The sequence below is a fragment of the Eumetopias jubatus genome, unplaced genomic scaffold (genome assembly GCF_037043125.1).
Source record: "Eumetopias jubatus isolate StellerSeaLion01/CBP00866 unplaced genomic scaffold, mEumJub1_p1.0 scaffold_12, whole genome shotgun sequence".
Taxonomy (NCBI): domain Eukaryota; kingdom Metazoa; phylum Chordata; class Mammalia; order Carnivora; family Otariidae; genus Eumetopias; species Eumetopias jubatus.
Window position 1 is genome coordinate 28,578,583 of NW_028274818.1, and position 26,443 is coordinate 28,605,025.

Here is a 26,443-nt window from a genome sequence, read left to right on the forward strand (position 1 = left end):
ATAATCTTGCTTGGGCACTCCCTGTGTGGATCTCAAGCAGGTTCTGAACTGGGGTGGCAGTGCTGGAAGTGGAGAGCAAGGTCAGGAACAGCCCCTTCCTTCCACCTTCTCCAGGGCCCAGAGACTCAGGACTCACCCCCAGGATCTCACCGGAAAAAAGAATCCCCAGCGGTCCCTACACAGATCTACTCTTTGTTCAAAACTGGTTCCTCTTAAAGATATATCCCACCAGTCATCCTAGCAAAGTCAGTCCAAGGGTCCCCGGTCCCATTGCAGAGGGGCTGCAGTCTGTCCCACTGTGGTGGGGGACAAGAAGTTGGGGGCCAGCAGGATTCTGGCCTCCAAGGGCACCCAGTGCTGCAGACGCCTCGCCCTTGCCAGGCCTTGCCTTGGTTCTGTTGCTCTTACCCGAGGCCCCTGTGTGCAGAGTTGCACTGAAGCCCCTGGCAAGCGCTTGGGGCTCTCCCCAAGGAACCATGGGGAAGGGGAGCATGTTCCAGGGTGCAAGTCTGGGCTCTTGGGGTTGAAAGCCCTGAGGAGGTATGGGGGTGGAAGTGGTCTCAGCTTCAGTCATCTGGCCTAACCTCCAACTTCCTTCAGCCAGCCAAGTCAGAGGGAGGCTGAGGGGAGGGAGTGTGTATATTGGGGTGGGAAGCTCCCAGAAAAACCAGACAGCATCAGCTCTCTTTCTCTGGCTGCTGGAATTTCCTAATCCTCTCCTGGAAGTGCAGTTTCCAAGTCAGCTCTAAGGATCCCTGACTGGCTGTGCTCACACTCTTAGTGGGGAGCCTCCATGAACGGCCCCCCTCACCACACCCCTCACCACTGCACAGGACTGATCTGTGATCCCCCACTGTGCATCTCCCAAATTCCGCGGCTGCTCACCCATTCCCAGAGTAGAGTCCCAGGCTTCACTCCTTCTCAGAGGAATCCAACCAGCTGTGGGGTCACAAATTCACCCTCACCTCCCCTCCTTAGGTCTCACCCCTCTACCTCCTTATACCCAGAGCTTCTGAGTCAGGGAGACCCTCCCGCTGAAAGACCTTCCCCTTCCCTCTCCAGGTCCCTAAGAACCCCGACCCCCCCCCTCCCCACAGCTGGGGGCGGGACCCCCCCAATACACTGCAGCGGCAACCATCCAAGTTCAATCAAGTTGTGCCATTGTCTCAGCTTTGTCCCGGTCTCTGGGGAGCCCAAGCGCCTTGCTTTGCCTTTCCTCTCCTTTCCCCAGATCCGTCCACACACCCACCTCCAACTCCCAATACCAACAAGCCCAAGGGCTCTGGGGAGCCGGGAGCCAGAGGACTTCTGGCGGCGCGGGCGCGGGCACTCCTCCCTCCCTCTGTCAGAAAAGCAGGGCAGCCAAGACCCTCCTTCTTGCAGACCCCACACCCACTGCTGCGGTAGTGTAGCCAGGGGCGGGGGCTGGGGTTGGGGTTGGAGGGCTCCCAACCTGACCCCAGCACTGCGGCAGGGGCCGGGCGCTTACCTGCGGGGGAAATTCACCGTCCTTCCCGACCTGGGCAGGGGCAGATGAAGCATCTTCCCCGGCTCAGGCGGCCATTCGCCGGTGGGCACTCAGCGCCCTCCCCGGCACCTCGGACACCCGAAGAGGTCTGAGTGCGGGCCACGCGGAGGACCAGACACCGAGCGCTCGCCGGCCCTCCGCTCCCTTTTCTCCCCACCGCCGGGGCTCGCACTACGGCTCCAGCTGTACTTAAAGCGACAGAGCCCCATTTCGCCGCCGCTGACTTCTGTCCCGAGCCCCGGAGATGCAGGCTGAGAGCGGGCTCTTTAACGCCCAGAGCAGGTAGACAAAGAGCCACCGCAGCCTCAGCCTTCCGGTGGCCTCGGGAGCGCGGGAGGTGCAGATGCGGGCTGGGGGCCTCGACCTCCACCTGGGCTGCCCCGGAGTTAACCTCCTGGCTGCCAGCTGCGGTCCCCTGGGCGCTCGTACTTGCGCTACAGAGGCAGCAGGGGGTGTGGGCAGCGAGCCAGGGAACGAACCGGTGTGTACCGGTGGGCACGGGTCGGGGAGGCCTGGGTTGAACCTTCCCCCTGGCAGGGCTTCTTCCCAGCCCCCTCCTGGCCCCTTTCCAGGCTCTAAAAATTAGTCAGAATAAGAGCAAGGGATCAGTACATCACCTAAAACGAGGAGCGTGGTTGGAGGATGAGGGTCAGAGGACAGGCACAAATTACCAGGAGCTGGCTGAGAGACCTGGGGTGGGGAGGGGAGACTAGGAAGGTGTGTCCTCCAGGAAGGCACACAACCTGGGTGGGGGGAGGGCTAACGTTTTTCCCGCTTAGGGAAATAGATTAGGTGAAAGGTGTGCCTGTTGGGGGAAGATTGCCAGGGAGAAAGAAGAGTTCACACCACGCAAGGGTCTGTGCTTTCATCCAGGAGGCATTTTCAGCTGACTAAGAAGAAAAACGATCTCAAGGAAGGATTTTAGTTGTAAAGTAAGAGGCAAAAGAAGTGGGATCCAGTAGCAAACCCCCCCACCCCCCTCCCATTGAGCTCCCCTCAGGGTCTTCCTGAACACTTAACTCTCCCCGTTCAAAGAAGGGGGGCTGCACAGATGCCCTCACCACTGCTTCCCCGAGGCCGCTCTCCTTGCTCCTGGAAGGGGCTGACTGTGTAAGGTTGGGTCCCCATCTCAGTGTGATCTGGGCAAACCAGGGAGACCACGTTTTAGCAACGGACAGATGATACCTGCAATTTCTTGAAGCAACCAAACCACCGCAGTGATCTTTTTAAAAAGCCCCCCACAGTACTGACCTAAGAGGCCAATGCGCCCCTGAGCAGCAGTTGTCTCTAGTGTTTGGGCAGCTTGGGGTGATCAGCTGCACACAGAGACCCTATGGGTTCTCCTAGGCCTGTCACCTCAGCACCTGGTTTTCACAAAAGTTAGGGCAGAGGACATTCACACTCCTGAGCTCCTCCCTGCCCCCTCCACGGGGGAGGTCTGGATGGTGCTTTGAGTGCTAGGGATGGCCCTTCTCCCTAAAAGCCCACCTGGCTCTGGTCCTCTGATTGCCCAGTGCCACTGACCTGGGGCTGAACCTCTAGAGGGGGAACCACCGTTCTTAGAGGGTGGGAGACCTTACAGAGGGAACTCTGCGTCTGGATCCCTGAGCAGTCCGAGTTGGAGAGGGGTCTGTTTCTGAGGGTGCATACTGTGGTCAAGTTTTCCCATATATGCCTGGAGATCAAAGGCTGCAGTGATCCTAGCACCAATCCCTCAGGCTCCCCCCTAGCATGGGGTGGGGGGCGCGAGTTGATTTTTATTCCCTTTACTCTATGCTGAGTGGTTTGGGTGGTAGGGACTTAGGAAAGGTGCAACAGGTCCCAAGCAGACCAGCTGTGAGGGGAATTGGAGCAAGGCAGGTGGTTTTCGCCAGCATTTTCACCCATCTCAGGCCCTACACCAAACCCCTATCCTGGCTCTTCTGTCCTGGTCACGTCTACAGCCTACCCATCCTCACCACCACCCCAACGGGAGGGTGAGTGTAATCAGTTTTCTAGGGAGATTCTGCCTGCGCAGCTGTGTTGGGGCTGGCCTGGGTCATCTGGGGAACAGCTTATGGTGACAGGCACCATAAGGGATTCTCTTTAGCCTCAGCCAGCATCCTGAGTAAAATGACTTTGTCTGAGCCAGAGGAATGTCACCAGCAGGGGATGTTTTCCCCCAGATCTAGCTGTGCATTTTCCATAAGGTCTCCCCCTTTGTGGATTTCTGGGCAGAGCCTGGAGGGAGGGGAGACCGACAGAGGTGATGCACAGAGGCTTTGCTTGGAGGGGCAGGAGTCTTTGGAGCTGGGACTGAGCTGTCCCAGAACATTCCTTCGCAGCCTTGAAGAGCTCATGTGGCCCTATCCCTCTTCCTCACACAAGGCAGCCTGCCCATCCTCCCTTTGGCCCTCCCCCTCCACCTGCACGGCACCCCCCTTGCCCCCCGCCCCTCCCCACAGCAGGGACTAGGGAGCAGGCAGGAAAGAAAGCAACTCTCAGCCAGCAGCTCGACACAGGGGAGGAGCTCTCAGCTCCGGAGTTTCTTCCTTGTCCTCCCACCCCAACCCAAGGGGATTCTGGGCTAGAGGATCTCTAAACCCCTCCTCCTTGGGTCTGATCCTTGAACTGTTAGAACCCAGTAGAATCTGAGGTTTACCTCTACATGTTCCTGTTTCCTTGTCAACAAGGAAGGTGGGTTGCATGGTTGTGTCTACCTTCTACTTACCCTTCAGCTTGGGGGAGGTTCCGGTGGGCTTTTACAGGGGAAGGAGCAGGGGCCCAGAGACTTAAAGAAATAGCATGCAAATCAGCACCTGCTATTTTCAGCCAGCAGGTCAAAGCACTTTGGGTAATTGGACAGCATCACTGAAGAGAAGTGCCGTCTGGGGGCTTCTGTGAAGACCCGTAAAACACAACCTCTCCTGTCAGCAGACCCAGTTCATGCGCTTGAAGAGGCCCTGACCCTGCCCATCATGGGGGTGTGGCGGCAGAGTTGGGGGGGTGTGGTGGCCTCGTTGCCTTGACTACAGTGGCAGGGGGGCTTGCAGGGGATGACTCTGAGCTCTTCTTTCTGGGTCCCAGGCTGCACAGTTGTCGCCTGGGGCAGAAGGAATGGGGGATAGCTGAGGCATGTGGTGGAGGGGGTAGACACCTGCTGATAGGAAGCTGGGAGTCAGGCACTTTTCCAGAAAGAAAACCCAGCCAAAAAGGGAGAGAGGAAAAAGGCCCATCTATCTTAGATAGGCTTCCCCTGTGCTCCTCTGGCTTCTCTTCAAAGAGCCCTTGGGAGCCATGATCTCATTTGTCTCCCGTGCCAGCGCCATCAGAGTGGCTCTTTACAACGGGGAAACTGAGGCATGGAAAGGCCAGGAAATGTTTAAAGCAGAAGGCAGAGCCCAGATTAATACACGTAAGGTCTTTCAGCCGGATTCCTGTGAGGGGTGATACCCTCCCCACAACCCCTCCACCCCCTCCACACACACACCTCAAGGGATCTCTGGAGTCACCCTGGCTCAGGCCCAGCGTCCTCCAGACCAATGTTCCATTTCCAACAGGAACATCCTGAGATAGTTAGCGGGAGGCTCTGGTCCTTGACCATAATCTCAAAGATTAATGGGGTTGGTGAGAGTGAGGCACAAAAAAGAGAAAGACTTGCCAGGAAGGTCCATGTGGTCCAAGTTCCAGTGTCACCTGCCTGGGGGTTTCGGGGCTCCAGTGTCCCCTGTTGGGTCTGACTACACACCTGGTTCCCGGTGAGCCCCAAAAGTGAGACCCTTGAAAAGACTAGGGTCCCAGGGTAAGCATCCACCATTCTGTCCCTTGACCTACCCTCACTTCCCCGATTTCCCGTCAATAATGAAGCTATTTACTTCCTTAGCTGGAAAAGGCCCCGCCCCTCCACAAGCCTGGGCTAGTCAGAGAAGTTCCCTTGGGGTCTGTGGGGACAAGCTGAGCCCTGAGACCCCTCCACGTCTTGGCCAGGCTGGGCTGGCAGCATCTTGGCAGAGCCGAACAAAGAGCATTTTACCATATAAAGAGGGGTGATAAGAAAGAAAGAATTAAACCAGAATGCAGGGACAGGGGAAAGGACTTGGGGGGGGGACCCTGGTGAATTAACCCTGTGGCCACACTGAGGTGGGATCCCTATGCTCTCCATGGAGAATGACCTGGTCACATCTCTAACTCTAGCTTTTCAAACCCACTCCCAGATCCCCCAGTGACCCTGGTGACTCCTGGGGAAATCATCTGTCGGCACCTTGATAGAACCATCTATAAAAATCATTCCCAGCCTCTGTGGTAACACTTTCACGACTCTGATCTCATTTACAAACAGCCTAATGCTCTAAGGTGAGGCAGGTGTTACTTATACTTGCTTTAGAACATTAAGGGTTAAGAGAGCGGCCTCAGGTAGTTTGCCCACAGGTATGAAAGCATGATGACATCAGTCCCAGGCAAAAAAGAAATCCAGTGGATTTCTGGTCTTCTCGGGGAGGCCTGAGTTTTCAAGAGCTCCTGGGGAGCTTTTCTCTGCTCTTGACCTACTAAGCCTGTACCTTCCCTCAGCAACTTCCAGGCCCTTCCTGGAGGATATGCCAGGTGGCCTGGGACAGATCCACTTCACGTGGTCAGATAATCCAGAATGTCAGAGCCGAAAAAATATGTACAGCTCCTCTGGTTCAAGTCCCTCGTTTTCACAAAGGAGGAAAGCAGGGCTCAGAAAGGGTAAGTGACTTCCTCAAGGTTCTCCCACAGAACCTGAGCTTCCTGGTTCCCAGGGCAGTGTTCTTTCTAGTGGTCAGCGCTTCCCACTTGTTACCAACTCCCTCCCCAGGGCCAGCTTGATGCTAGGACAGAAAGGTTCTGAGGGTAGGTGGGGGAGAGTTTGGATCCGGGACACTGGAGTCACCGGATGTACAGCGAAGTGCCCCAAAGTCCAGCACCGATCCCAGTTGCGAATTCTCTGGAGCAGCAGATGAGCCCGCTAGAGGAGTGGGTGCGCCCAGCTGTGTTACTGCTCCGCAAATATTTACATGACCTCTGAGGAAACCTGCCTTTCTCACCACCCCACAGCTGGAGAGGCAGCAGAGAGGAAGCGCCCCCGACCAGATCTTATATAGTGAGCTACTGTTTCAGCAGTCCTAGCTTAATATCCTCCTGCCATCATCCCAAACCTCAGAGTCTCGGTGTGGTTCTGAGAACTATGGGGAGACTGGGAGACAGGACAGAAGCTGCCTCTCCAATAGGACCCGATGGACCCTCAGCCAGTCTCCTTGGGCAGATGTGTGCATGTGTGTGTGCGCGCACGCGCGTGCACACGCGCACTAGCATCTGTAAGCCCTCCGGCTCAGATCCGAGGCCAGAAACAATGACTTCAGAACCACAGCACCCACTGCCCCAGGTTCTCCATTACTGAGTTGGAGCTCTAATCTCTGGAGAGAAATGGGAATAAAATCTCATATGATTTGAGAAGGCACTGTAAATGTATCGTCCCTTTTATCCTCAAAGCCCTTCTCACCATGTTCCTGGCCACCCACCCTCCCCCACCCCGCCCCCGGTCCAAGCCATCACCTTTTCTTGCCTAGATTATTGTAGTACTTTCCTTTCCAGGCTTCGAGTTTCTCTCTGGTTTCCCTGTGGCTATTGTCCTCATAGTAGCCAGGCAGGTCCTTTACCAAACATGTCAGACCTCGTCACTCCTTTCCCTGAAACCTTCCTGGTTTGGCTAGACGAAAAGCCAAAGTCCTCACCCTGATATGTAAGACCCTTTATTACCTGGACCCTGGCTACCTCCTGATCTCATTTTCTGACTACTCTCCCCCTTGTTTATGCTGCATCGGCCACACTGACCTCCTTGCAGTTCCTTGAACACATGCCCATCCTTGCCTCAGGGCCTTTGCATATGCTCTTCACGCATAGTTTGCCAGAGAAGCCCGCCCTGACCATTGGAGCTCAAACAGCCCCTCTCCCCATCACTCTCTGCCCTTTACTCTGCTTTATTTTCCTCATGGCACACAGCGCCACATAATCTACTAGGTATTTATTTGTTTGTCATCTCTTTTTCATATGAGTTTAAGAACAACATTCTATTTTTGTCCTCTTGCTGTATCCCCAAATGTCTTATATAGTAGGTACTCTACTAATATTTATTAAATGTATGAATAAGTAATATGAACATGAATAATAAATATCACAAAGTAGGTATTATCATCTTTCAGACAATGAGATGAAGAACAAAGAAGAAACTTATCCAAGGTCATGCAGGTGGTGAGTGGCAAACATGAGAATTAAATCCAGGTCATCTGGACTCTGGAATGTTCTATCTACATTGCCAACCTGCCTCCGAAGAACAGAAAACTAACCACAGGGACCAGTGGAGACATAAGAGACCATATAAGCCGCTGCCTCCCAGACTTAAGCGGCACCCAAAGGATCTCTTAGCTGAAGCCTCCCACAAGGAGCTTTTTGCTCCAGCTACATCCAGAAAACAGGGATCCTCTGAGGAAAATTTACTCCAGCAAGGGCATGGGGCAGCTGGCTCAGGAAGGGCTGGCGACAGGCAGATGATAAGCTCTGTCCCTCCTCTTCTATTAACACTCGGCAGAATGTCAGCAGCCCCGGGAGCCCCTACCGCTAGAAGTCCCACCACCTGAGCCTGGCCACGAGCCTGGCCACAAGGCCGGGTACATGTAGATGGTGTCATTCCTGAACGGCCCCTTGTCACCAAACCCACAGGAGCTGAGACGGAAGCCAGACACTGAAGGGAAGGATGGCTGAGACACTGAGAAAGGTGACCAAGGAGAAACAGGCCAAGAAAGGAGCTGGAAGAGAGTGGGCAGTCAGCAAAAGAAGCAGGACCAAGGTTGGAGATGTGTCCCTATCTCCCAGGCTGCAGATGCCCCCCAGGAAAGAAGGGACAGGGCACAGGACAGACCCCTTTTAATACCAGCTGGCCAAGGGGAGCAGGAAGGGCAGGCTGGTGAGAAGGGCTTGCCCTGCTCTGGGTCAGGCCCCCAGGCTGAGCGCAGGGTCACTCACTCCTGTCTAGAAGAGTCCTTCCAACTCCCAGACACCCTCGGTGCCTGTCTGGTTGCTAAACACCCCCTGGCCACCGGCAGCCTCGCGTCCCCCACCTCTGCCACCAGCATTAGTGCACACACAGTCTCTTTGTACCCAGCCGCCTCCCACACATGTTCAGATGGCTCCCACAGTGTCTGTCTGTCTCGTGTTCCCCTCCTTGGGGTGCACATCACGAACGCACTGGCTCTGTTCATCTATGGCACATGCCCCAGCATCAGCCTCTCCTACCTTGTCTCCCCATAATGCTGTCTTGCATATTCAGTGAATGTTCATCTGTCTCTTCTGTACGTGCCTTGGGTCTCTCTGGGCCTGACTCTTTCTGCCTGTTTTTCAAAATCCAGACTTTTATACATCTGCCTGCACTTGTCCCAACGTCACTCCAACATAGAGGCAAGAACAATCCAGTCCTGCAGACTCTTTAGGGCACCCCCATGCAAGCTGAGCGGGTAAGTCTGACTGCCTGGCTCGCTGGGCCTTTTTAGCTGCAGTGAATGGTCTTTTGCTGGCTGGTCAGAGACATCTGATAGCCCAGAGGCCAGAGCTGGCCCCTTGTGGACATCCTGGGACAGCTCAGCCTTTTAGCCTGAGTCAACAAGGACTTGTATTCACAGAGGCTTGGGCTGCTCCTTCTGCCTCTTCCGCCTGTGGTCCTGAGCTCCTTGCTGTGGCTACTTTGTGGCTCTCCAAAGAAGATTCTATCCTGGAAGACAGAGAGGTCCCTTAGGGGCATCCCACATGGGGGTCTCTAACGAAGATTCACCGGCCAGTCAATAACATGACCTGAGAACATATTCTGCTGGGTGCTGAGAAAAAATAGAAAATAGGGTCTCTGTCCTTGGGAAGCTCCTACTCCAGTGGAAGGCACGTGATCCCTGCCCCAGAAATTCTCCCAGGCTTAGGGGGCACATGGGCTGCATACAGAGGGAAAAGGTTTCATGGTAGACCCAGCAAGGCAGTGGGTATACCAAACAGAGCACAGGACATGGGAGTCAGAAGGCCTGGGTTTTGCTTGGTGCAGCCACTTTTAAGTTATGTGATTCTGGCAAGCCAAGTTCCAATTTCTTCACTTGCAAATTGGGGGAAAGAGTATCTAATTCAGCGTTAAGATTAAATAAAACAATGAGATATTAGTGTTTTGTAGACCATACATGCTATGCAATTGTTAGAGAATCTGAAAAGCACAAGTTACTACAGTATGAGTTATAGGTACAAGTTCCAAGACAATCCAGAGTCAGAGAGCAATCATAGTGCAATGGGATGGATTAGAAAAGTCTTCCTGGAAGGAGGGGATGTGGCAGATGAGTGGGCAGCTGTATCACCACCCAGGGGGAAAGTTCCATTCTATAGATGGTCTTTAGGACCTTTACTGCTTTAATTTTCCAGGAGCCAACCAAGAGAAAGGAGGGAAGTAACATTTACTGAGCCCCTGCTGCATACCTAGTGTATTAATGCAACATATTCCACAACATCCTTATAGGAATCTTATTCCCATATAACTATTCCCACTGGAATGGATTCACAGCTTTCCCAAAGCCTCAGAGCTGGGATCCGAACCCAGGCCTATCAGACTTCCAGACTTACGCTCTTTCTGTAATATCAGATTGCATGGAATTTCCAGGCATTCCTTGAGCCCAGCTGGCTTATCACAGAATATAAGGTTCGGTGGGAAAAGGAGGAGGGAGCTGACAATTAAAGAAGATAGAGACAGGTGGACAGACAGGTGGACAGACAGGTGGACAGGCAGGTGGGCAGGGCTGTGGGGAGGGGGGAGCCAAACCCATCTCAACAGGTTCCTCAACCCCTTATCCATCCCGATTGTCGACCAAACTGTCTGTCATCAAACTCAGTGAAAACCCCAGCAGCTCAATTGTAGGTTACTAGGACGCGTCAGAGGAGGGGCCACGCCTCCGGCTGCATCAGTTGCTGTGGCAACGAGCACACATCCAGCTGCCCCTCTGGAATACCTGGCTCACTCCAATCTTCTATCAGCCCTGATGGGTTTGAACAGATACTGTGATCCAAGTTAACCCTACACAGACTGTAGAGTGCTAACACGATTTTGTTTTAAGAATTAAGGGGTGTTTCAAGAGCCAGGAGCTCTCCGAAGCTACCCCCTTCTTCCATCCGTACCCAGGAATCAGCCTCCACACCCTCCTTCCCTTTCCTCTCAACTTCCCTCTTCATAATCAATGCCGTTTGTGTCCCACCTACTCTGCAGTAAACTGTTCCGTAGATGTTAACAGAACACCGGGATGCCTGGGTGGCTCGATTGGTTAAATGTCTGCCTTCGGCTCAGGTCATGATCCCAGGGTCCCGGGATAGAGCCCCGCATCGGGCTCCCGGCTCGGCAGAAAGTGTGCTTCTCCTTCCCCTCTGCCTGCCGCTCCCCCTGCGTGCACTCTCTCTCTCTCTGTCAAATAAATAAATAAAATCTTAAAAACAACAACAACAACAACAACACTACTGTGCCTGTGCCTCGGAGCCCTTGTGCCTCTCACCCTGAGGGATTTCTCTCAGCCTATGTGGAGTGCGCCAGAAAAGCCAGGATGCAATGCCCCTTGGAGTTGCCCGCAGCCCATCATAACTGGCAGTCGAAAGGTAAATATCTATGCTTCCTTGCCCACTGCGTGGAACAGCTCTGAGGAGTGTTCCATGGACTCCCCCAGAAATCCCTAAGGGCCAGCTGCCCACAGCAGTAACCTCCACGTAAACATATCCTGCACTGGCTTCCCTTCTCTTCCCTGACTCACTTCCCCACTCCTCATCCGTGTTTTCTAGAATCATCTACCAAATAAACCACTTGCACTCAAATAAACCACTTGTCTCAAGGTCTCCTTCCGGGGACCCCAGCACAAGACACTCTTCATAGACAATAAACGTATGTTTGAGCGCAGGTCATGATGGGAAATGGGCCATGTTCGACTGTGTGATCATGCGTGCAATTAACTTAGATTTACTGCATAACTACCTGTGGCCCAGATCTCCCATTCACAGATGGGTGCCATTTGCCACAGGAGAGCACTGGGTGAGCAGGCGTCCCTGGGTCAGAACATATCCACCTTGCTTGGCAAGCCACTGTTTGTCAGCCTCAAGTGAGGATCAGAAATAGCCTTTTGAAGCAAGAAGGTTAACAAACACTTTTTCAAATACTGTACTATCATTTCACATGTGCATGTGATGGCTTAGGTGCGGCCATTTGTGAGTGCCTGCCATCAAATGGCTAACAAACAAGAGCTAGCATTTGTTGAACACTTATTATATGTAAACATATTAACAAATTTAATCCTCACATCAATCTCCCAGAGTAGCTCCCATTACTGCCCATGTTTTTCAGCTAAGGAAACAGGCTGAGGGAGAATAAGCACTCACCCAAACCCACATAGCTAGTGAGAAGAGCCAGGACTCAGACCCAGGAGCTGAAAGCCTTCCCTCTAAGCCAGTCTACTGCACTGTCCCTGGTATGGCTGTGTATGCCTGTTCTCCACGGTCTGTTGATTTAACTGTACACCACAGGACTAAAAGAATATCAAGAGGGTGTTGAAAAGCCAAACAAGATCTTCCTTTGCAAAAGAAGTCAAAGCCCAAATTCAGAGAACTCATCTGCCAAGCTGAAGAAACCTTATTTGGGTATTCCAACAGCTCCTAATTCAGACAGAGGCCATCAGTTAAGTGAACAGAACAGTAAGTTGAGATCAGAATAGTATATTTCAAACCAACAGCTCTTTATACGTTTCAAAGCCCTCCCACTCGTTCTCTTTCACTTGATCCTCCCAAGGCAAAAATGGTTACCTTTTTACAAATGAACAAACCAAGAGTCAGAGAGGCTAGGCGACTTGCTCAGGGCCGCATAGCGAGCTAGAGGGGAGCTTTGGATGGAATTCCAGATCTCCAGATGCTCCCTCCCCTGCACCACAGAGAAGTATCAACCAAGGCTGCCTTTATGAATCTGTGGGTCAACACTGTAATTGTTAAGATGTTATCCCCAAAATGGCAACAACCATTGTCTACTTCAACTACACATTGCTTCTTTTGCCACCGACCCAGGAGGCATCCTACCTCCCTTTTAGATTTGAAGCCCTTCAAGGACAGAAACTGAGTTTCCCTTTTGAGCTTGAATGCTGGGTCTTCCCCTGAAGGATCCCCTACCACCCTCTACCCCAATCCTTGTGTTCTATGGGCAAAAACCAGGCCTGGGCCAGCTGCCCATTATGTGGGAGACCTCAAGAACTGCCAGGAAACAGAGAAGATAAAGGCAGAAGAAGACTCCTCCCACCCCCACCGTCCATTCAAATTAAAAAAGATTCTCTTCTGTTTGTACAAACCCTACAAAACCAGTGCCCATTCCAAGAGAATTCTTGTCACTGAAGGTGGTTGGGTTGGGCATTTGGGGTTGACCAGTCAGATATCAGCCAAACTGAGGAGGAGCAAATGAGGCTCCTTCTCCGGAGGGTGGCTGCAGACAGAGGCTGAGATCAGCTTCGCAAGGCTGGGAGGTGTCCCTTTAAGGCTTGGGCTCACTGCCTCTGGGAGCAGAGAGCCAGCCTAGGAGAAAGCAGGGGCCTACAGTTTATTTTAGTTGACATTTTTCAACGTCAGGACACTTCAGAGCCAAGAAGGAAACGAATCCCATCTGTTCCTGAGCCCCCAAGCACAGTTCAAGAGGACAGGCTGGGGAAGGGAGGGGGAGGCGAAGAGGGAACAGGCAGCCTGGAACATCCAGCCACACACACGGAGCAGGAAACCACCTGAGGAGAGACACAGGGCATGGCAGACAGTCGCCAAGAAATCCTGCTGTCCCTCCAACACACCCGCAGAGCTCTTTCAAGATGGGGCCTGCTGGCTCTGTCTACGGCTCTGCGGCCTTTGGCACAGGTCGCTGGACAGCAGTCCCGCCAGGGCTGCTGATGACACAGCTCTATACCATGGGAATGGAGCCCACTGGAGGTGTGCAACATGGCGGTACCGCTGCCGGTTCGGCCGGGGGTTCCTGCTCCTTACCGCCACACAGCTCAGACACAGCCCAGCCAAGCGGCCATTCACATGTGCAGCAATGGAGACACTGAGAGGGAAATCCAAGTTCAAGTAGGGAGGGAATGGAGAACCTTCTGACCTCCTTCCCCTCTGGGCACATCTGCTCCCTATGCCCAGTGCCTCTGTTTATCTCTGCACGGGAGCCCATCCTTGACTCCCCTCCTGTTCCAACTCTGGGTGCCAGCGAAGGGAAGGACAGATGGCCGTGGAACTTATCTTCTTACTTAGATTAAATTCCAGACCTTCCTATTTTTAGAAAAACAGATTCCTGTTCTCTTTTCAAGAGGTAAAAATGTCTCTCAAACTGTCATCTAGGACAGTCTGCGGCCAACCTCAAGTTGTCTATAGCGTCATGCTTTGGAGATTACCCTGGCAGGCCTAGTGTCAGGCGGTGACTGGTTTAGGTGCCAAATTTTAAGAGGATCATTGACAACTTGAGAGCTTCCAGGGGAGGGTGAAGACGATAATCACGATCTGGAAAACTGGGTCATTTAAGAAAATAATGAAATAAGATGGGGGCTTTTTTTTTTGGTCTAGAGAAGAGACTATCTGAGCAATCATTAAGAACATGTTGAAATATCTGAATGAAGATTTACACTTACTCTACTTTTCTTGGATGGCAGCATTTGAATCAATAGGCAGAAGGGAAGCTGATTTCAGGTGACTATTTAGAAACGTTCTCATCATTTTGTCCTATAGGAAATAGAATAAGCTCTTTGTGTCTACGCAAGGCCACACCGAACGAGTGGTTATCAGGAATGCTATAGGGAAGATTCTTGTCCCTTATGGGAAGACAGACTACTCCAAAATCGCTGAGAAGCTTTAGAAAAATATGGCTTCCTGAGTAGCAAAGAATCTGCCTTGGTAGGTATGGAATGGGATTTGGAATCTACATTTTTAAAAAGTCCCGTTAGCTATAAAACTCTTCGAAGAAAACACAGGGGCAAAGGTTCGTGACATTGGATTTGGCAGTGACTTCTTGGATACAACACCTAAAGCACAGGCAACAAAAGAAACAGGAGATAAATTGGAGTTCATCAAAATGAAAAACTTTTGTGCTCAGAGGACACTAATAACAGAATGAAAAGGCAACCCACAGGACGGGAGAAAATATTCACAAATCGTGTGTCTGACAAGAGATTAATAACCAGAATATATAAAGAACTCCTACAACTCAACAATGACAACACAACCCAATTAAAAAATGGGCAAAGGACTTGAATAGACATTTTTCCAAAGATGACATACCAATGGCCAATAAACACATGAAAAGATGTTCAACACTGCTACTCATCAGGGAAACACATATCAAAACCACAATGAGATACCACTTCACACTCATTAGGATGGCTATTATTAAAATCCCAAACAAACAGAAAATTATAAGTGTTGGCAAGGAGGTGGAGAAATTGTACCCCTCATGCACTGCTGGTGGAAATGTAAAATGGTATAGCCCTGTGGAAAACAGTATAGAGGTTCCTCAAAAAATTAAAAACAGAGTAACTATATGTGATCATATGTAACTGCATATGATCCAATAATCCTACTTTTCGGTACATACCCCAAAGAATTGAAAGCAAGGGCCTGAACAGATATTTGTTCACCAATGTTCACAGCAGGATTATTTACAATAGCCAAAAAGTGGAAACAATCCATCGACAGCTGAATGGATTAACAAAATGTGGTATATCCCTACATTAAAATATTATTTAGCCCTAAAAAGGAAGGAAATTCTGGTACATGCTACACATAAATGAACCCTGAGGACACTATGCTAGGTAAAACAAACCAGTCCCAGCAGGGCACATACTGTATGATTCTACCTGCATGAGGTCCCTAGAGCAGTCAAGTTCACAGAGACAGAGTAGAATGGTGGTTGCCAGGGGTTGGGGGGAGGGGAAAGTGACAAGTCAGCATTCCATGGGGACAGAGTTTCAGTTTGGGAAGATGGAAAAAGTTCTGGAGATGAATGGCGGTCATGGTTACATAACCAAGTGGATGCGCTTCATGCCATTGAGCTGCACTCTAAAAAATTGTTGACGTATTAGCTATATATAAAAAACATGTACTTTACCACAATTTTTTAAAAACTGTAATTTTTAAAAATAGGATTCTTTTGGCAGCAAATTCACCTTCCTCATTCTAGTTTGCTGAGCTTCCGTTTGAAGAATTTGTCTTCCCTGAGCCCCCACAGACTGGCAACCCAGGGAAGGTCTGGTGTTTGGATGGAGCGGAGAGAGCAGAAAAACACCCAAGGGGCTGCTCCCCCAGCAGATAACTGAGAGCACTCCGAATCACTGTCATCTTGCATGGCTCACTGGGACGGCTTGCGGCTGATCGTGTGTCGTCCAGTGGGGAAAGCAGAGGCTTCACCTCTCCAGCTCGCCTAGTGCTGGGAGCTCCTGGGAGGCAGGAGACTGAATGGCAATGGGCAGTGGCTGACAGGCGTCAAGGAGGTGTCACTGTGTGGTTGAGGAAGGAAGCCCTACAGGCCACCCCTACAGGGAACAGCCCTACTCAGTTCATGAATAGGGAAAACAATTTTTAGAGAAACAGGACATTTTCTAAATTATAAAACCTGGATGGAAACCACAGTGGGGGGTTGGGAGGGCCAAGAAGGGGGCTGACGGGCCGCTCAGGTCTGCATGTTCTCTTGCTGGAATTGAGGATGCCCAGTCTCTAATGAAAAAGCACAACACTTAACCATGCAAACACATAACTGAGGAGTGACTGTTTACATTAAAATTACTGGGATTATAAGTGGGTTCCCCTCAGCTCTGACTTCCTTAGCACACTGAAGGGTGGGTGTGTTCCCAGGCCTGGCAGGGAAGTCAACAACGGAGAAACTTTAAAACTATCAAGTGTTAAGAGTTCCTGCTAACTGCAGACTGCCCATAAACAACACACATGAAATCATCTTGGAAACCAGCATCACAGATTGTAGTCAGGTCCACTTTACGGATACTTCCATGCCAACACTTTCTTCTCCCTAGGAACTGCAGGCTTCCCTGGGCTTGCACGTTCTCATTCATGCTAGCCTCAGTGAAGTCTGCTTTTTTTAAACTGATTCAGGAGCACACACCCTGTCCAGAGGGAAGGGTATAAAGAAAGGGTGGATTAAGCTCATCTTTCCTGGCTCCCCTCTGCCTAGCATCCCATGCCCTACGCATCCCCAAAATCGACGCTCCCAGGTTTGGCCAGCTGCTGCTACATCTGTCCCAGCTGCTGATTCTGAATGGCACTCGGGTAAAACTGCACAGTCCCTGGGGGCAAGTCTGGGACCCTCGGGGGGCAGGAGTCCTTCTCCTCCTTCAGAATGGCATTTTAACAATAACCATAATAACCAATAACAGCAAAAAAAAAAAAAAAAAGCTAACATTTATTGAGCATTTACAATGAGCCAGGGATTATTCCAAGCACTTTCTATGTGTTTAGCTATTTAATCCTTATAATCATCCTGAGATAGGTTCTATTATCTGCATTTAGCAGACAGACAAACTAAAGCCTGGAGAGGTTACCTAACTTCCCCAAGCTCACACAGCTAGGAAGTCCTGCCACCTGCGTCAGACTGGGATCTCTCCAAATGCAGGAGTCCTGTGCCTTCCAACGTTTGGGAAATTTTCTGCCATGGCCATTGCGTGCACCGTGGGGGATGGCTCTCACCTCCCTCTGTCTGGGAGCTTCCTGAGGGCTGGGGCTCTGGTCCTTGCTCCTGCACATGGGGAACTTTCAGAGCTCTCTGCCTCCCTTTGCCCCACCCAGTTAGGAGCTCTCAGAGGGCAGGGACCGGATGCTTCCTCAGAGAAGCAGCTTCCCAGCACAGGGGCTGTACAAAGCAGCCCGTCAGACACCTTGGCTCTCCTTCCTGCCTGGCAAAGCCCTCTGAGCACAGGAGGAGCTGGGTGGCTTTTCTCCAGTCCCAGCTCCAGGCTGGTGGATCTGAGCGTGAGGACGAGGCCGGCCCCGGGGATTTAAGAGGCAGTAAACAACCCCATTCATGAGTCAGTTGTTTTGCTCCAGAGCAGCCTCATCAACTGGATAGGCCCTGCCCAGTCCCTTCAAGTTTGTCCCCAAGGGTGGGGAACAGTGGATGGCCTGGAGCTCAGCTCTTAGTCCTTTCCTAGGAGGGGCTACTTTCCATTCTCTTGAAGCTTGGGGGTTTTTATTGGGAAGAGGTAGTCCCTGAGAGGGGGAGGGGGAAGGGGTGTTGTCACCACTTGTGTGGTCCCTTGAAAAGTTCCAGCAAACCAAGAAGGAAGAGAGGAAGTAGCAATGAACTGAAAGATGCCCTGGAGAAGGTTCCAGAACCACTACAGCTCTTCGATCTCACGGCTTGGAACAGTTGGGCCAGGACCCACACTTCTTTCTTTCTATCTTCTCCTCACTTCCCAGACTGTTGCCTATGTCCACGTTGCTCCACAAACCCAACCCTGCCAACTGGGGGCAGAAAAGATGAGGGTCCCTGTGGGGCAAAGTACAGGAAGGAAGGGCTTAACAGACCGGGATAGGGGCTTGGAAGTTGCATTACTGGTAGAAGGTCTGCAGAGGAAGAAACCAGAGCAGCGGAAACTGAGTGCCATGGGGGAAGGCACGGGACAGAGGGGCCGCGAATCCCGGCGAGGGAAGGGGGAGCCACCAGTCCCACTTTTCTGTTTCAGTAGTGCTTTTATTTTCTCTTCCTGTTAGACTCGGAGGTAGACAGGTATAGTACTCTCATCCTCTTTTTACAAAGGGGATAGCAGATTAGGTTGTCCGAGGCCCACAAGGAGTTAGCGGAAAGGGGACTAGCGCCACTTCCTTCCCAGAGCCCTTCCCGTCAGCCTTTCGGAGGGCAAAGGACCGGGGAGGAGGGCGGGGCATGCCTTAGAACGACAGCCACCCGGGGCCAATGAGAGGGAGCTCCCGCCATTGACCAATCAGCTCCTCCAATGGCGGCCCCACCCACCACACCAAGGCCCGTAATACACCACATCAAATTTCAGGGGCAGCCACGACCAGGGTCCAAAGGCCCTGCACAGCTGTCTCTTGTCACGACCAGGGTCCAAAGGCCCTGCACAGCTGTCTCTTGTCACAGCACAGCAATCCAAACTCCTGTCGTGAGTCCCACTCCCCTCTGAAGGAATCCCACTCCACTGGTCTTCCCCCTGCCCTCCCTAGCCCCCTTGCCCCGCGGTGCAAGGGGCCTTACCCGGTAGTGATGTCGTCGTCCTCCGTCATGGTCTTGCCCATGAGGTCGCTGTCGCTCATGTAGCCGGACTTGAGGTCCACCTCATCCGAGTCCAGGGACTCGACCAGCTCCAGGCGGGAGATGTGGCTGAGCTTGCTGGGGCTGCGCATGGGCATGGTGTGCGAGTAGTGGGCCCGTTCCCCGTGCATGTACCAGGCGGGTGGCCCGTCCGAGCGGCAGCCCCCGCCCACCGAGGGCGCGTCCCCAGCCTGCAGCCGCGGGCTGGACTGGCCATAGCGCCAGGAGAGGGGGGATGAGCGGCTGGAGAGGCTGGACACACTGCGAGGGTTGGCGTCATCACTGTCGTAGCACGTCATCTCCAGGGAGCTGGGCAGAGGGCAGAAGGACACTGGTTTTCATTCTGGCAGGGCCGCTCTGGGCCCTGTCCCGGCGGACTGCACTCCAGCGACCCTTCCGCCTTCCCAGGCCCTCCCGCCTCCTCTGCACCTGCCCACGTGGGCTCCAGGAACCGCCAGGAGGCCTCTCTTTCAGGTCCGGCACCCCTGTTAGTGTTACCTGAGGTGGTCAGAGGACAAGGATTCTTAAGTGCGAGGGAACCAATCCCATATACTGCCTAAGGGCATAGATTTTATGACATGAGCTGGGTTTTAGTCCTTTTCTACGATTTATTTGTAAGTGAGCTGGAGGTGAACTCATCAATCTTGCTAAGCCTCCATTTCCTCATCTGTAAAATGGGGATACAGCATATTAGCTACTGCACAGAGTTGTAAGGATCACATACGTAAATGTCTAACGCAGTGCCTGGTATATGCAAGCTGCTCAATAGACGGGAAGAGTCCAGTGGTATCGCTTGGGGGAGGTGGGATAGACCGGCCGCCCGAGCTGCAGCGGCCTTGCTCATTCATCTGTTCAGGGTGTGTCTATCACCTCTTTTCTATTAATAAGCTAAGAGCTAGTTGATTCCCAAACCAGAGATGGCAAAGCCTGGAGTGGGTAACAGAGCGTAGAGGCAAAGCTTTGGGAACCCGAGATGTGTGACTGTTTCCCAGCAAGACTAGCGAAAGGCCTAAGCTGTCAGGAGAAAGCAGCACCCCACCAGAGAGCAGAAGCAGCCTTAACTGGAAAGAGGAGAGAACATGGGGAAATGGGCAGCGGGGTGAAGACAGGATGTGCAGGGCCCCATTGCCTCAGGCCCTGCTAGGCCAGGCCAGGAAAGCATGCCCAGGTTTGTGCTGGGTGACCTGACACCGAGGGAGTCTGGGAGTTGGAGAAGGAGACGCCTTTCCCCCCCAGGGACCCTCTGCAGGTGGCTGCAGAGAGCAAGGATAGTTGGGATCTGCTTGGAGAGGTGGCCTGGGTGTGGGTTCAGACAGAGGCTGATCATCCCGCTCATCCCAGCAGCGTTGCCAGCCCCAATCAACCATGGGTAGGGTCGCAGTGGCTTGGCCTAACTAAAGCCAGGCAGGGTTGTGTAACTGAAAGAGGGTCCGTAGGCCTCGAAAGCTGGGTAGCTAAGGCAATCTGTGGCTGCCCAGGAGTTATACAAGCACACGAGCCCTCACTCTGTGAACACATCTACTTCTTAGTCACTTTGGGGGGTGAAGGTATGAGTGGGACACTGATTTTTCTATTCTTGTTTTTGTAATGCTCCTTGAAAAAAAGAAAATCCTCCCCAATTGTCTCTACCAACCCTGAGAAAATAAGGGTTAATTTTTTTTAAAGATCTTATTATTCATTTATTTGAGATAGAGTGAGAAAAAGAGAGAGAGAGAGAGCGCGCACACAAGCAGGGGGGAGGGACAGAGTGAGAGGGAGAAGCAGGCTCCCCAGACGTGGGGCTCGATCCCAGGATCCCCAGATCATGACCCAAGCCGAAGGCAGACCCCTAACCGACTGAGCCACCCAGGTGCCCCCAAGGGTTGATCTTTTCAATCAACAGAACTGGAGGAGCCCGAAGACCCTTGAATCCGAGCACGCAGGTGGTCTCTACAGAAGTCCTGTGCACAAGCTGGGGGTGCCCTGGCTGGGCAGGGCAATTTGTGAGCACTGCCTCTGACCTTCTGTGGGGCTTCCTGACCTGGCGTGCATCCAGCTTCTCCCCTCCGGGCCCTCCTCTGGTGTTTGGCGTGTGCTTCATCACACACTGTGTTATTTCTGTTTCTAATTACTGTGGACCTCGGAGCGAATGGAAGTTCCCTGAAGGAGACTGTGGGCCTGTGTGACTGGCCGCCTCGCTCACCACTGTATGTCAGCACTTCGCGCAGGGCCTGGCATGTTCTTGGGTCCAGGTACAAGAACCAATCAATGAGGAGCAGACCCAGGACGAATGTGCTGAGTTGAAGAGCAGGGACGTTCTCGCCATCAGACTCAGTCCAGGGACGCACGCAGTAAGGGTTTAATGAAAACAAGCTGACCGTGACAATGAGATGAGAATGGGAAAGGAAAGGATGATGATGGCCATGGTGACGACGCTGGAGAGCTCCAGGACAGCCCGTTTCCCTAGTCAGTCTACACCGCGGCAATAAAATTAGTGTGCAGTGTGGGTTGTGCGTATGCGGAGCATCCAGATCCCTCAGTGCTATTCCTGGCCTACTCCTGCTTAGCTCTCTGCACTAAAAGTGCCTCTTCCTCGGTTCTGTTGCTCTTTTTTATCCCCCCCAACCCATCTCCAGACATCTCTAAGTCAGCGGGGGAGGATTCTAGCTTAAAACGTCAGTTCTTGCCTTCCAGCCTTGCATCTGGCACTTCAGTCTTGCCTCTCTCTCTCGCTCTCGCTCTCACTCTCGCTCTCACTCTCTCTCTGGGGTGGGGAGAGTGGCGGGCTTGGAGGGAGACTTTCACTTCCTCTCCAGCCCCAGCCCCCTGACCCAGACGCTCTCCTTGCTGGGGAAACGAGCCAGTAGAAATAGAGGAAGCAGGACAGAAATAAAAGATTTCTGAGAAAGGAACTGAATCTAGAGTTAGCCTCTAAGTTCCAGAGTGAAAATAACCTGGCTGGAACGGCTCACTGGACGGGAAGCTCCCCATCAAGGATGAAGCCTGTGTTTGTTCTGGGGTTTGGTGCCCAGCACCGTGCCTGGCATGGGTTCTAAGCTTGCCGGACACAGAACCCACCCTCATCAGCCTGCGTGACTCCGGCAAGGGACCCCCCCCCCTCCCCAGCCTCGGCTGCTACTTCTCTAACCCAGATGATATGAACATACCCTGTCTTCTTCCAGGGCTGATGGATGGAAAGCACTTTAAAAAGTAAAAAAGCCCTAAAACCTCAGGGAATCATTGTTCTGACTATCAAAGCGTGGACCAGGAAGAATATAAACCAAAGACTAAGAGAGGAAGTGGCTCTGGGTCCACAGTCAACAGCAAAACCAGCTCAGGGCTCTTGGTTCCTTTTCCACAAAGGGAGGCAGAAGCCAGAGGTCGGAGGCTCTCCCCTCCAACCAGCCAGCTCTCTCTTCTCCACCCCAAACAGAAAGCAAAAAGGGGTCAGGCTGTCCTGCTTCACGGGCTGGCTGCTCAGAGTCAGTGGTACCAGGACACGGAAGCTGTTGCTTCTATCCTTCCCCTGCGGGTGAGTCATTTGGGGTGTGACCCCCTCAGCAACTAAGCACTTTCTGCCTTCTTTGGCATGGAGCTGGCATAGGATTTGGTGCTGAAAGCTGTTTCAGCAACTTCCCTGGATGGGGGAAGGAGGACGCTCAAGATTTCCTCCACTGAGTCCCTGGACTGGTGAGCCAAGCTGAGCCCGGCCCCTGTCTCACTTGGGTCCTGCTCAGGACTGTGAGGGATGGAGGTTAGGAATAGATGTAAGGGGGCCTGAGCCCCAGGGCCTCCAGGAGCTTCCCCCCATGCACTCTTTTCCTCAGATGTCCTTGACCACATCCCTTTCAGTAGGCTGGGTCCTGCGAACTCCACAGGAGAGAGGCTTTGATTTAGCCCTGAAAATATTTCAGCTATCTGGGAGCAAAGGGCTGAGTGTCCAATAAGGAGGACGGGACGGGGCTAGGCAGAGTAGTGGAAGGAGGAGGAGGGGTGTTCTTAAGCAGAAGAAGAACTAGAGCCAATGGGTGAAAGCTATGAAGCCTGATTTCTGCTCCACTACCTGGTCATGGCAATCCCACGGGGCACGGGGATGATTGACGGTTAGTGAGTTCTCTGTCACTGGAGGTATGTCAGTTTAGTCTGGCTATCACGTGGCCACACACTTGGGCTCAGCAAAGCCCCTATCCTTTTGTCTGTCGGTCCCAACTTTGCTCTCATTTTCCTACCCCAGGAGATGGGGAGGAACCGATCTCCAGTCCAACTGGACAGGCCACCTAGTCGCTCTCAGCCTTCCTGCTCCACACCCCCAGGATTTCCCAATCCTGGCTGTCTGCTCCCTCTCCTTCTACCCCCTGCCTGGCCCTCTATCCCCCTTGGAGCTGACAGCATGAGCTCATCTGAGCAGCTCTAGGAGCCACTGGGGGAAATTCTGAGTCATGGCAGAGGCTGCGGCCAGTGTGCCGCTCCAGGGAGAGGTGCCATGGGAGGGCCGAATGCCCCACACTGCCGGAGGCTGCAAGGTCTCGGCAGGGTGGGGTGAAGGGGCACACCCCCATGGCGTGGATCTGGGTGACAAGGAGCCTGAGCACTCAGGCTCCCTCAGCCACTGGCTGAAGAGGCAAGGGGACACCCAACTGACAGAAGAGGGAAAAGATGCGGGGTGTTGGGATGGGCACGATTCTAGAAGCCTCTAATAACAGAAACTTCAGGACAGGAGGACAGCATCTATAACAGATGAGGAGACTGGTGTTGAAGGAGGGAAAGTGGACATGAAGGTCACGCCCTGCATCACGGGGTGGCTTCCCATCCCCCACTCTCGTGCTTTTCAAACTCATTTGCTCAAAATGAAATCTCATGCTCAAGCGCAAGCAGATCCCAGGCAAAGCCAAGCTTCTTTTGCCGAGGTGGCCAACTCTCCTGTCCCTGCAGCAGTGGCACCGTGGGGCTCTGAAGCCCTGCTCTCCAGAGTGGGAGAGAGAAAGAGCAGTGGAGGGTGTGGCCCCCTCGGCAGCTGAGACCTACCTGTGAGTCACCTGGGACCCTCGCAGACTGGACATGGTCTCTTCCAGGTTCTGTCGAAGATCCAGGACATTCTGCACTGTCCTCTTTCTCTGGGACTCTGGGTCTAGAGGGAGAAAAGAGCAGCTGGGTGAGTGGAGAACTTTCTGGTGAGAGCTGAGGGTGTCAAGGAGTGGAGACTGACCATGTCCCGAGGACACTGCTCCCCAGGCCATGCTGGTCACCCTAGACACATGCCCTTAAACCGCCTGACATCTTGACCCTGGAAGGGGTCTGTGTTGGGCACGCCACCCAGACCCCCTGAGGAACTGTTCCTTCTGGCTTCATTTTTGGGAGGCCTTGCTCCTCAGAGCAGAGGTCCCTGACAGGCAAGGTTCCTGTGGTTGAGGTCAACTGGAATGTCTGCACCAAACCCCACCTCCAGTGATATGTTGGTAAATGTTTAACAACCAGCCCTCGGAGTTGGGGACGCCGACTTGGAGTGTTTGCCAATTTCTGTGGTGTAAATATTCCTCCCATGACTCTTTTAAGCTACCAACATGATGTCACTGACCACAGGGTTAGGAAGAGATGCTATCAGTCAGCTCTGGGAAGCTGGTAAGAGCCAGCTCCAGCATGTCACACTCCCTGGGCACCAAGCACTGACTGGGAATGTCTGGTGTTGCTCTGTGGGGCTCAGGGGGGATAGTGCAGATGGAGCCCCTAAAAGTGAGGTGGCTGGTGGGGAGGTGGAGGACATGAGCCGTCATTTTCTGGAGCACAGACTGAGCTCTGGGCAACAGTGAGATCCTGAGTGAGGAGGATTGTATGGGTGTGGCCGCCACCCTCAGAATCCTAAACGATCAGGGGTCATTTTATTCAACCTTGGTTTCCAGGCAGAATGTTAACATGGTCAGATGAGAAGAATCAATCTACAACAGCAAAAAGCAAACAGAATTTATCCCATCTCCTTGCCAGGGTGAAAATAACATCCAAAAGATGAAGGGGTTCTGAGCATGAAGAACTCCAAGAACTTTCTCCATCTTTCTATCAATCCATCCAGTGAATCTTATCAAACACATAGTTTATGCCAGTAGGCCCTGAGGACACTGAAATGAAGAGGACCTGTCCCTGTCCCATGGTTTACCTTTGACTATGGGATCCAAAGTCACTGAATGGAATCAAATCCCCCAAGGCCTCCCTGAAAGGCAACGTATGGAGAGTCGGGGCCTACGGAGAGCTGATTGCAAAGCAATGGAGAAACCCCAAGAATCCTGACTCTCAGGCTACTTCCCTTATCTCTCTGTCCCAAAACCCTCTGCGGTCCTCCCCTGGTCAAACTGCCCTCTTGGTCCCTCCCCGAACCACAGACTCAGCAGGGGCATGAGGTTCTTTTCGCTGCCAAAGAGAAACATTTCTGAATCCCTTCAGAGGCTCATCTTCCCCCAAGAATATACTCAGGCCGGCTGGCGGGGGCTGCTCTGTCTTATCGGCTGAGGCGGGGCTGGGGAGGGCGGGCAGGAAGCCAGGCGGCACCTTTGCTGAGAACCAGCTCCACACCCAGACCCAGGCACCTCTCCTCTCCCTGGGGAAGCCTACAGGAGGCTGCTATTGCTGGTAGGGTCGCTCATGGTGAGCATCATGTATCCAGCTTCCGTGCTGGTGGCAAGAAGGGACAAATGGCAAGCCTCCGTGCCAGGGGTCTGAGCTCTGTCCCACAGAAGTGTCGTCACTTCTGTGGCTGCCAATGCCTATTTATCCAGGCAAATGTCACCTTGTGAGCTTCTCCATGGCTTTAACAGATGGCTTGGCATGGAACACAGACAGGATCATAGAGTACATACATATATTTTTAAAGCTTGGTTCCCAAATGCCTGGGTGGGGACTAAGAACATTGTGCCAAGATGTGGGTTCCTGGGCCAGGGCAATTCTTTCTATGGGTTTGGCAGCGAGGAGGGAAAGGTGCGCATAACTCTAAGGGGTGTGCAGTCCCAAAGAGGAAGGTGACCAACAGTTACTCAGAGACTTGTGTGCATGCCAACCCTGTGCATGTATCAGCTAGTTGAATCTTCACAACGTTTACGGGAGGTTTGTGCTCTTGTCCCATTTTACAGATGGGAAAACTAAGACTCAAAACGATGAAAGAAATTGCCCAAGGCCACAGAGCAGAGTTGAGCCCAGGAAGAATCTCGCATTTCTTGTGATCTATCACAGGGTATCTATCTCTGCACCATTACTATCAAGCACGGTGATGGCACACAGTAGGTGCTCAATGAACATTTCAATAGACAGATGCTACCATAAAAAATGTGTCAAGAAATACATTTTTAAAAAGAATGGATAGGGGTGCCTGGGTGGCTCAGTGGGTTGAGTGTTTGACTCTTGGTTTTGGCTCAGGTCTTGCGGTTGTGGGGTCGGGCTCGGCACTGGGAGCGGAATCTGCTTGGGATCCTCTCTTTCCCTCCCCCTCTGCCCCTCCCCCCACTCGAGCGTGTGTGCACGCGCTCTCTCTCAAATAAATAAATAAAATCTTAAAAAAAAAGAATGGATGGATATATGTCCCTTTAGGAAGATTTTTTTTTTCTTTTTACGGAAAA

General features: G+C 52.5%; 1 protein-coding gene across 5 annotated transcripts in view; it reads right to left on the reverse strand.

Moving 5' to 3' along the window:
• NAV1 (neuron navigator 1) overlaps positions 1–26,443 on the reverse strand; it is a 239,136-nt gene that overhangs the window by 66,838 nt on the left and 145,855 nt on the right. For all 5 annotated transcript variants that reach the window (XM_088017120.1, XM_028120112.2, XM_088017122.1 and 2 more), the window contains 2 exons: positions 23,871–23,973; positions 18,810–19,175 (listed from right to left, as the gene is read on the reverse strand). In XM_088017120.1, coding sequence (XP_087873246.1) covers positions 18,810–19,175; positions 23,871–23,973 — 469 coding nt within the window. The remainder of the gene's footprint in view (positions 1–18,809; positions 19,176–23,870; positions 23,974–26,443) is intronic.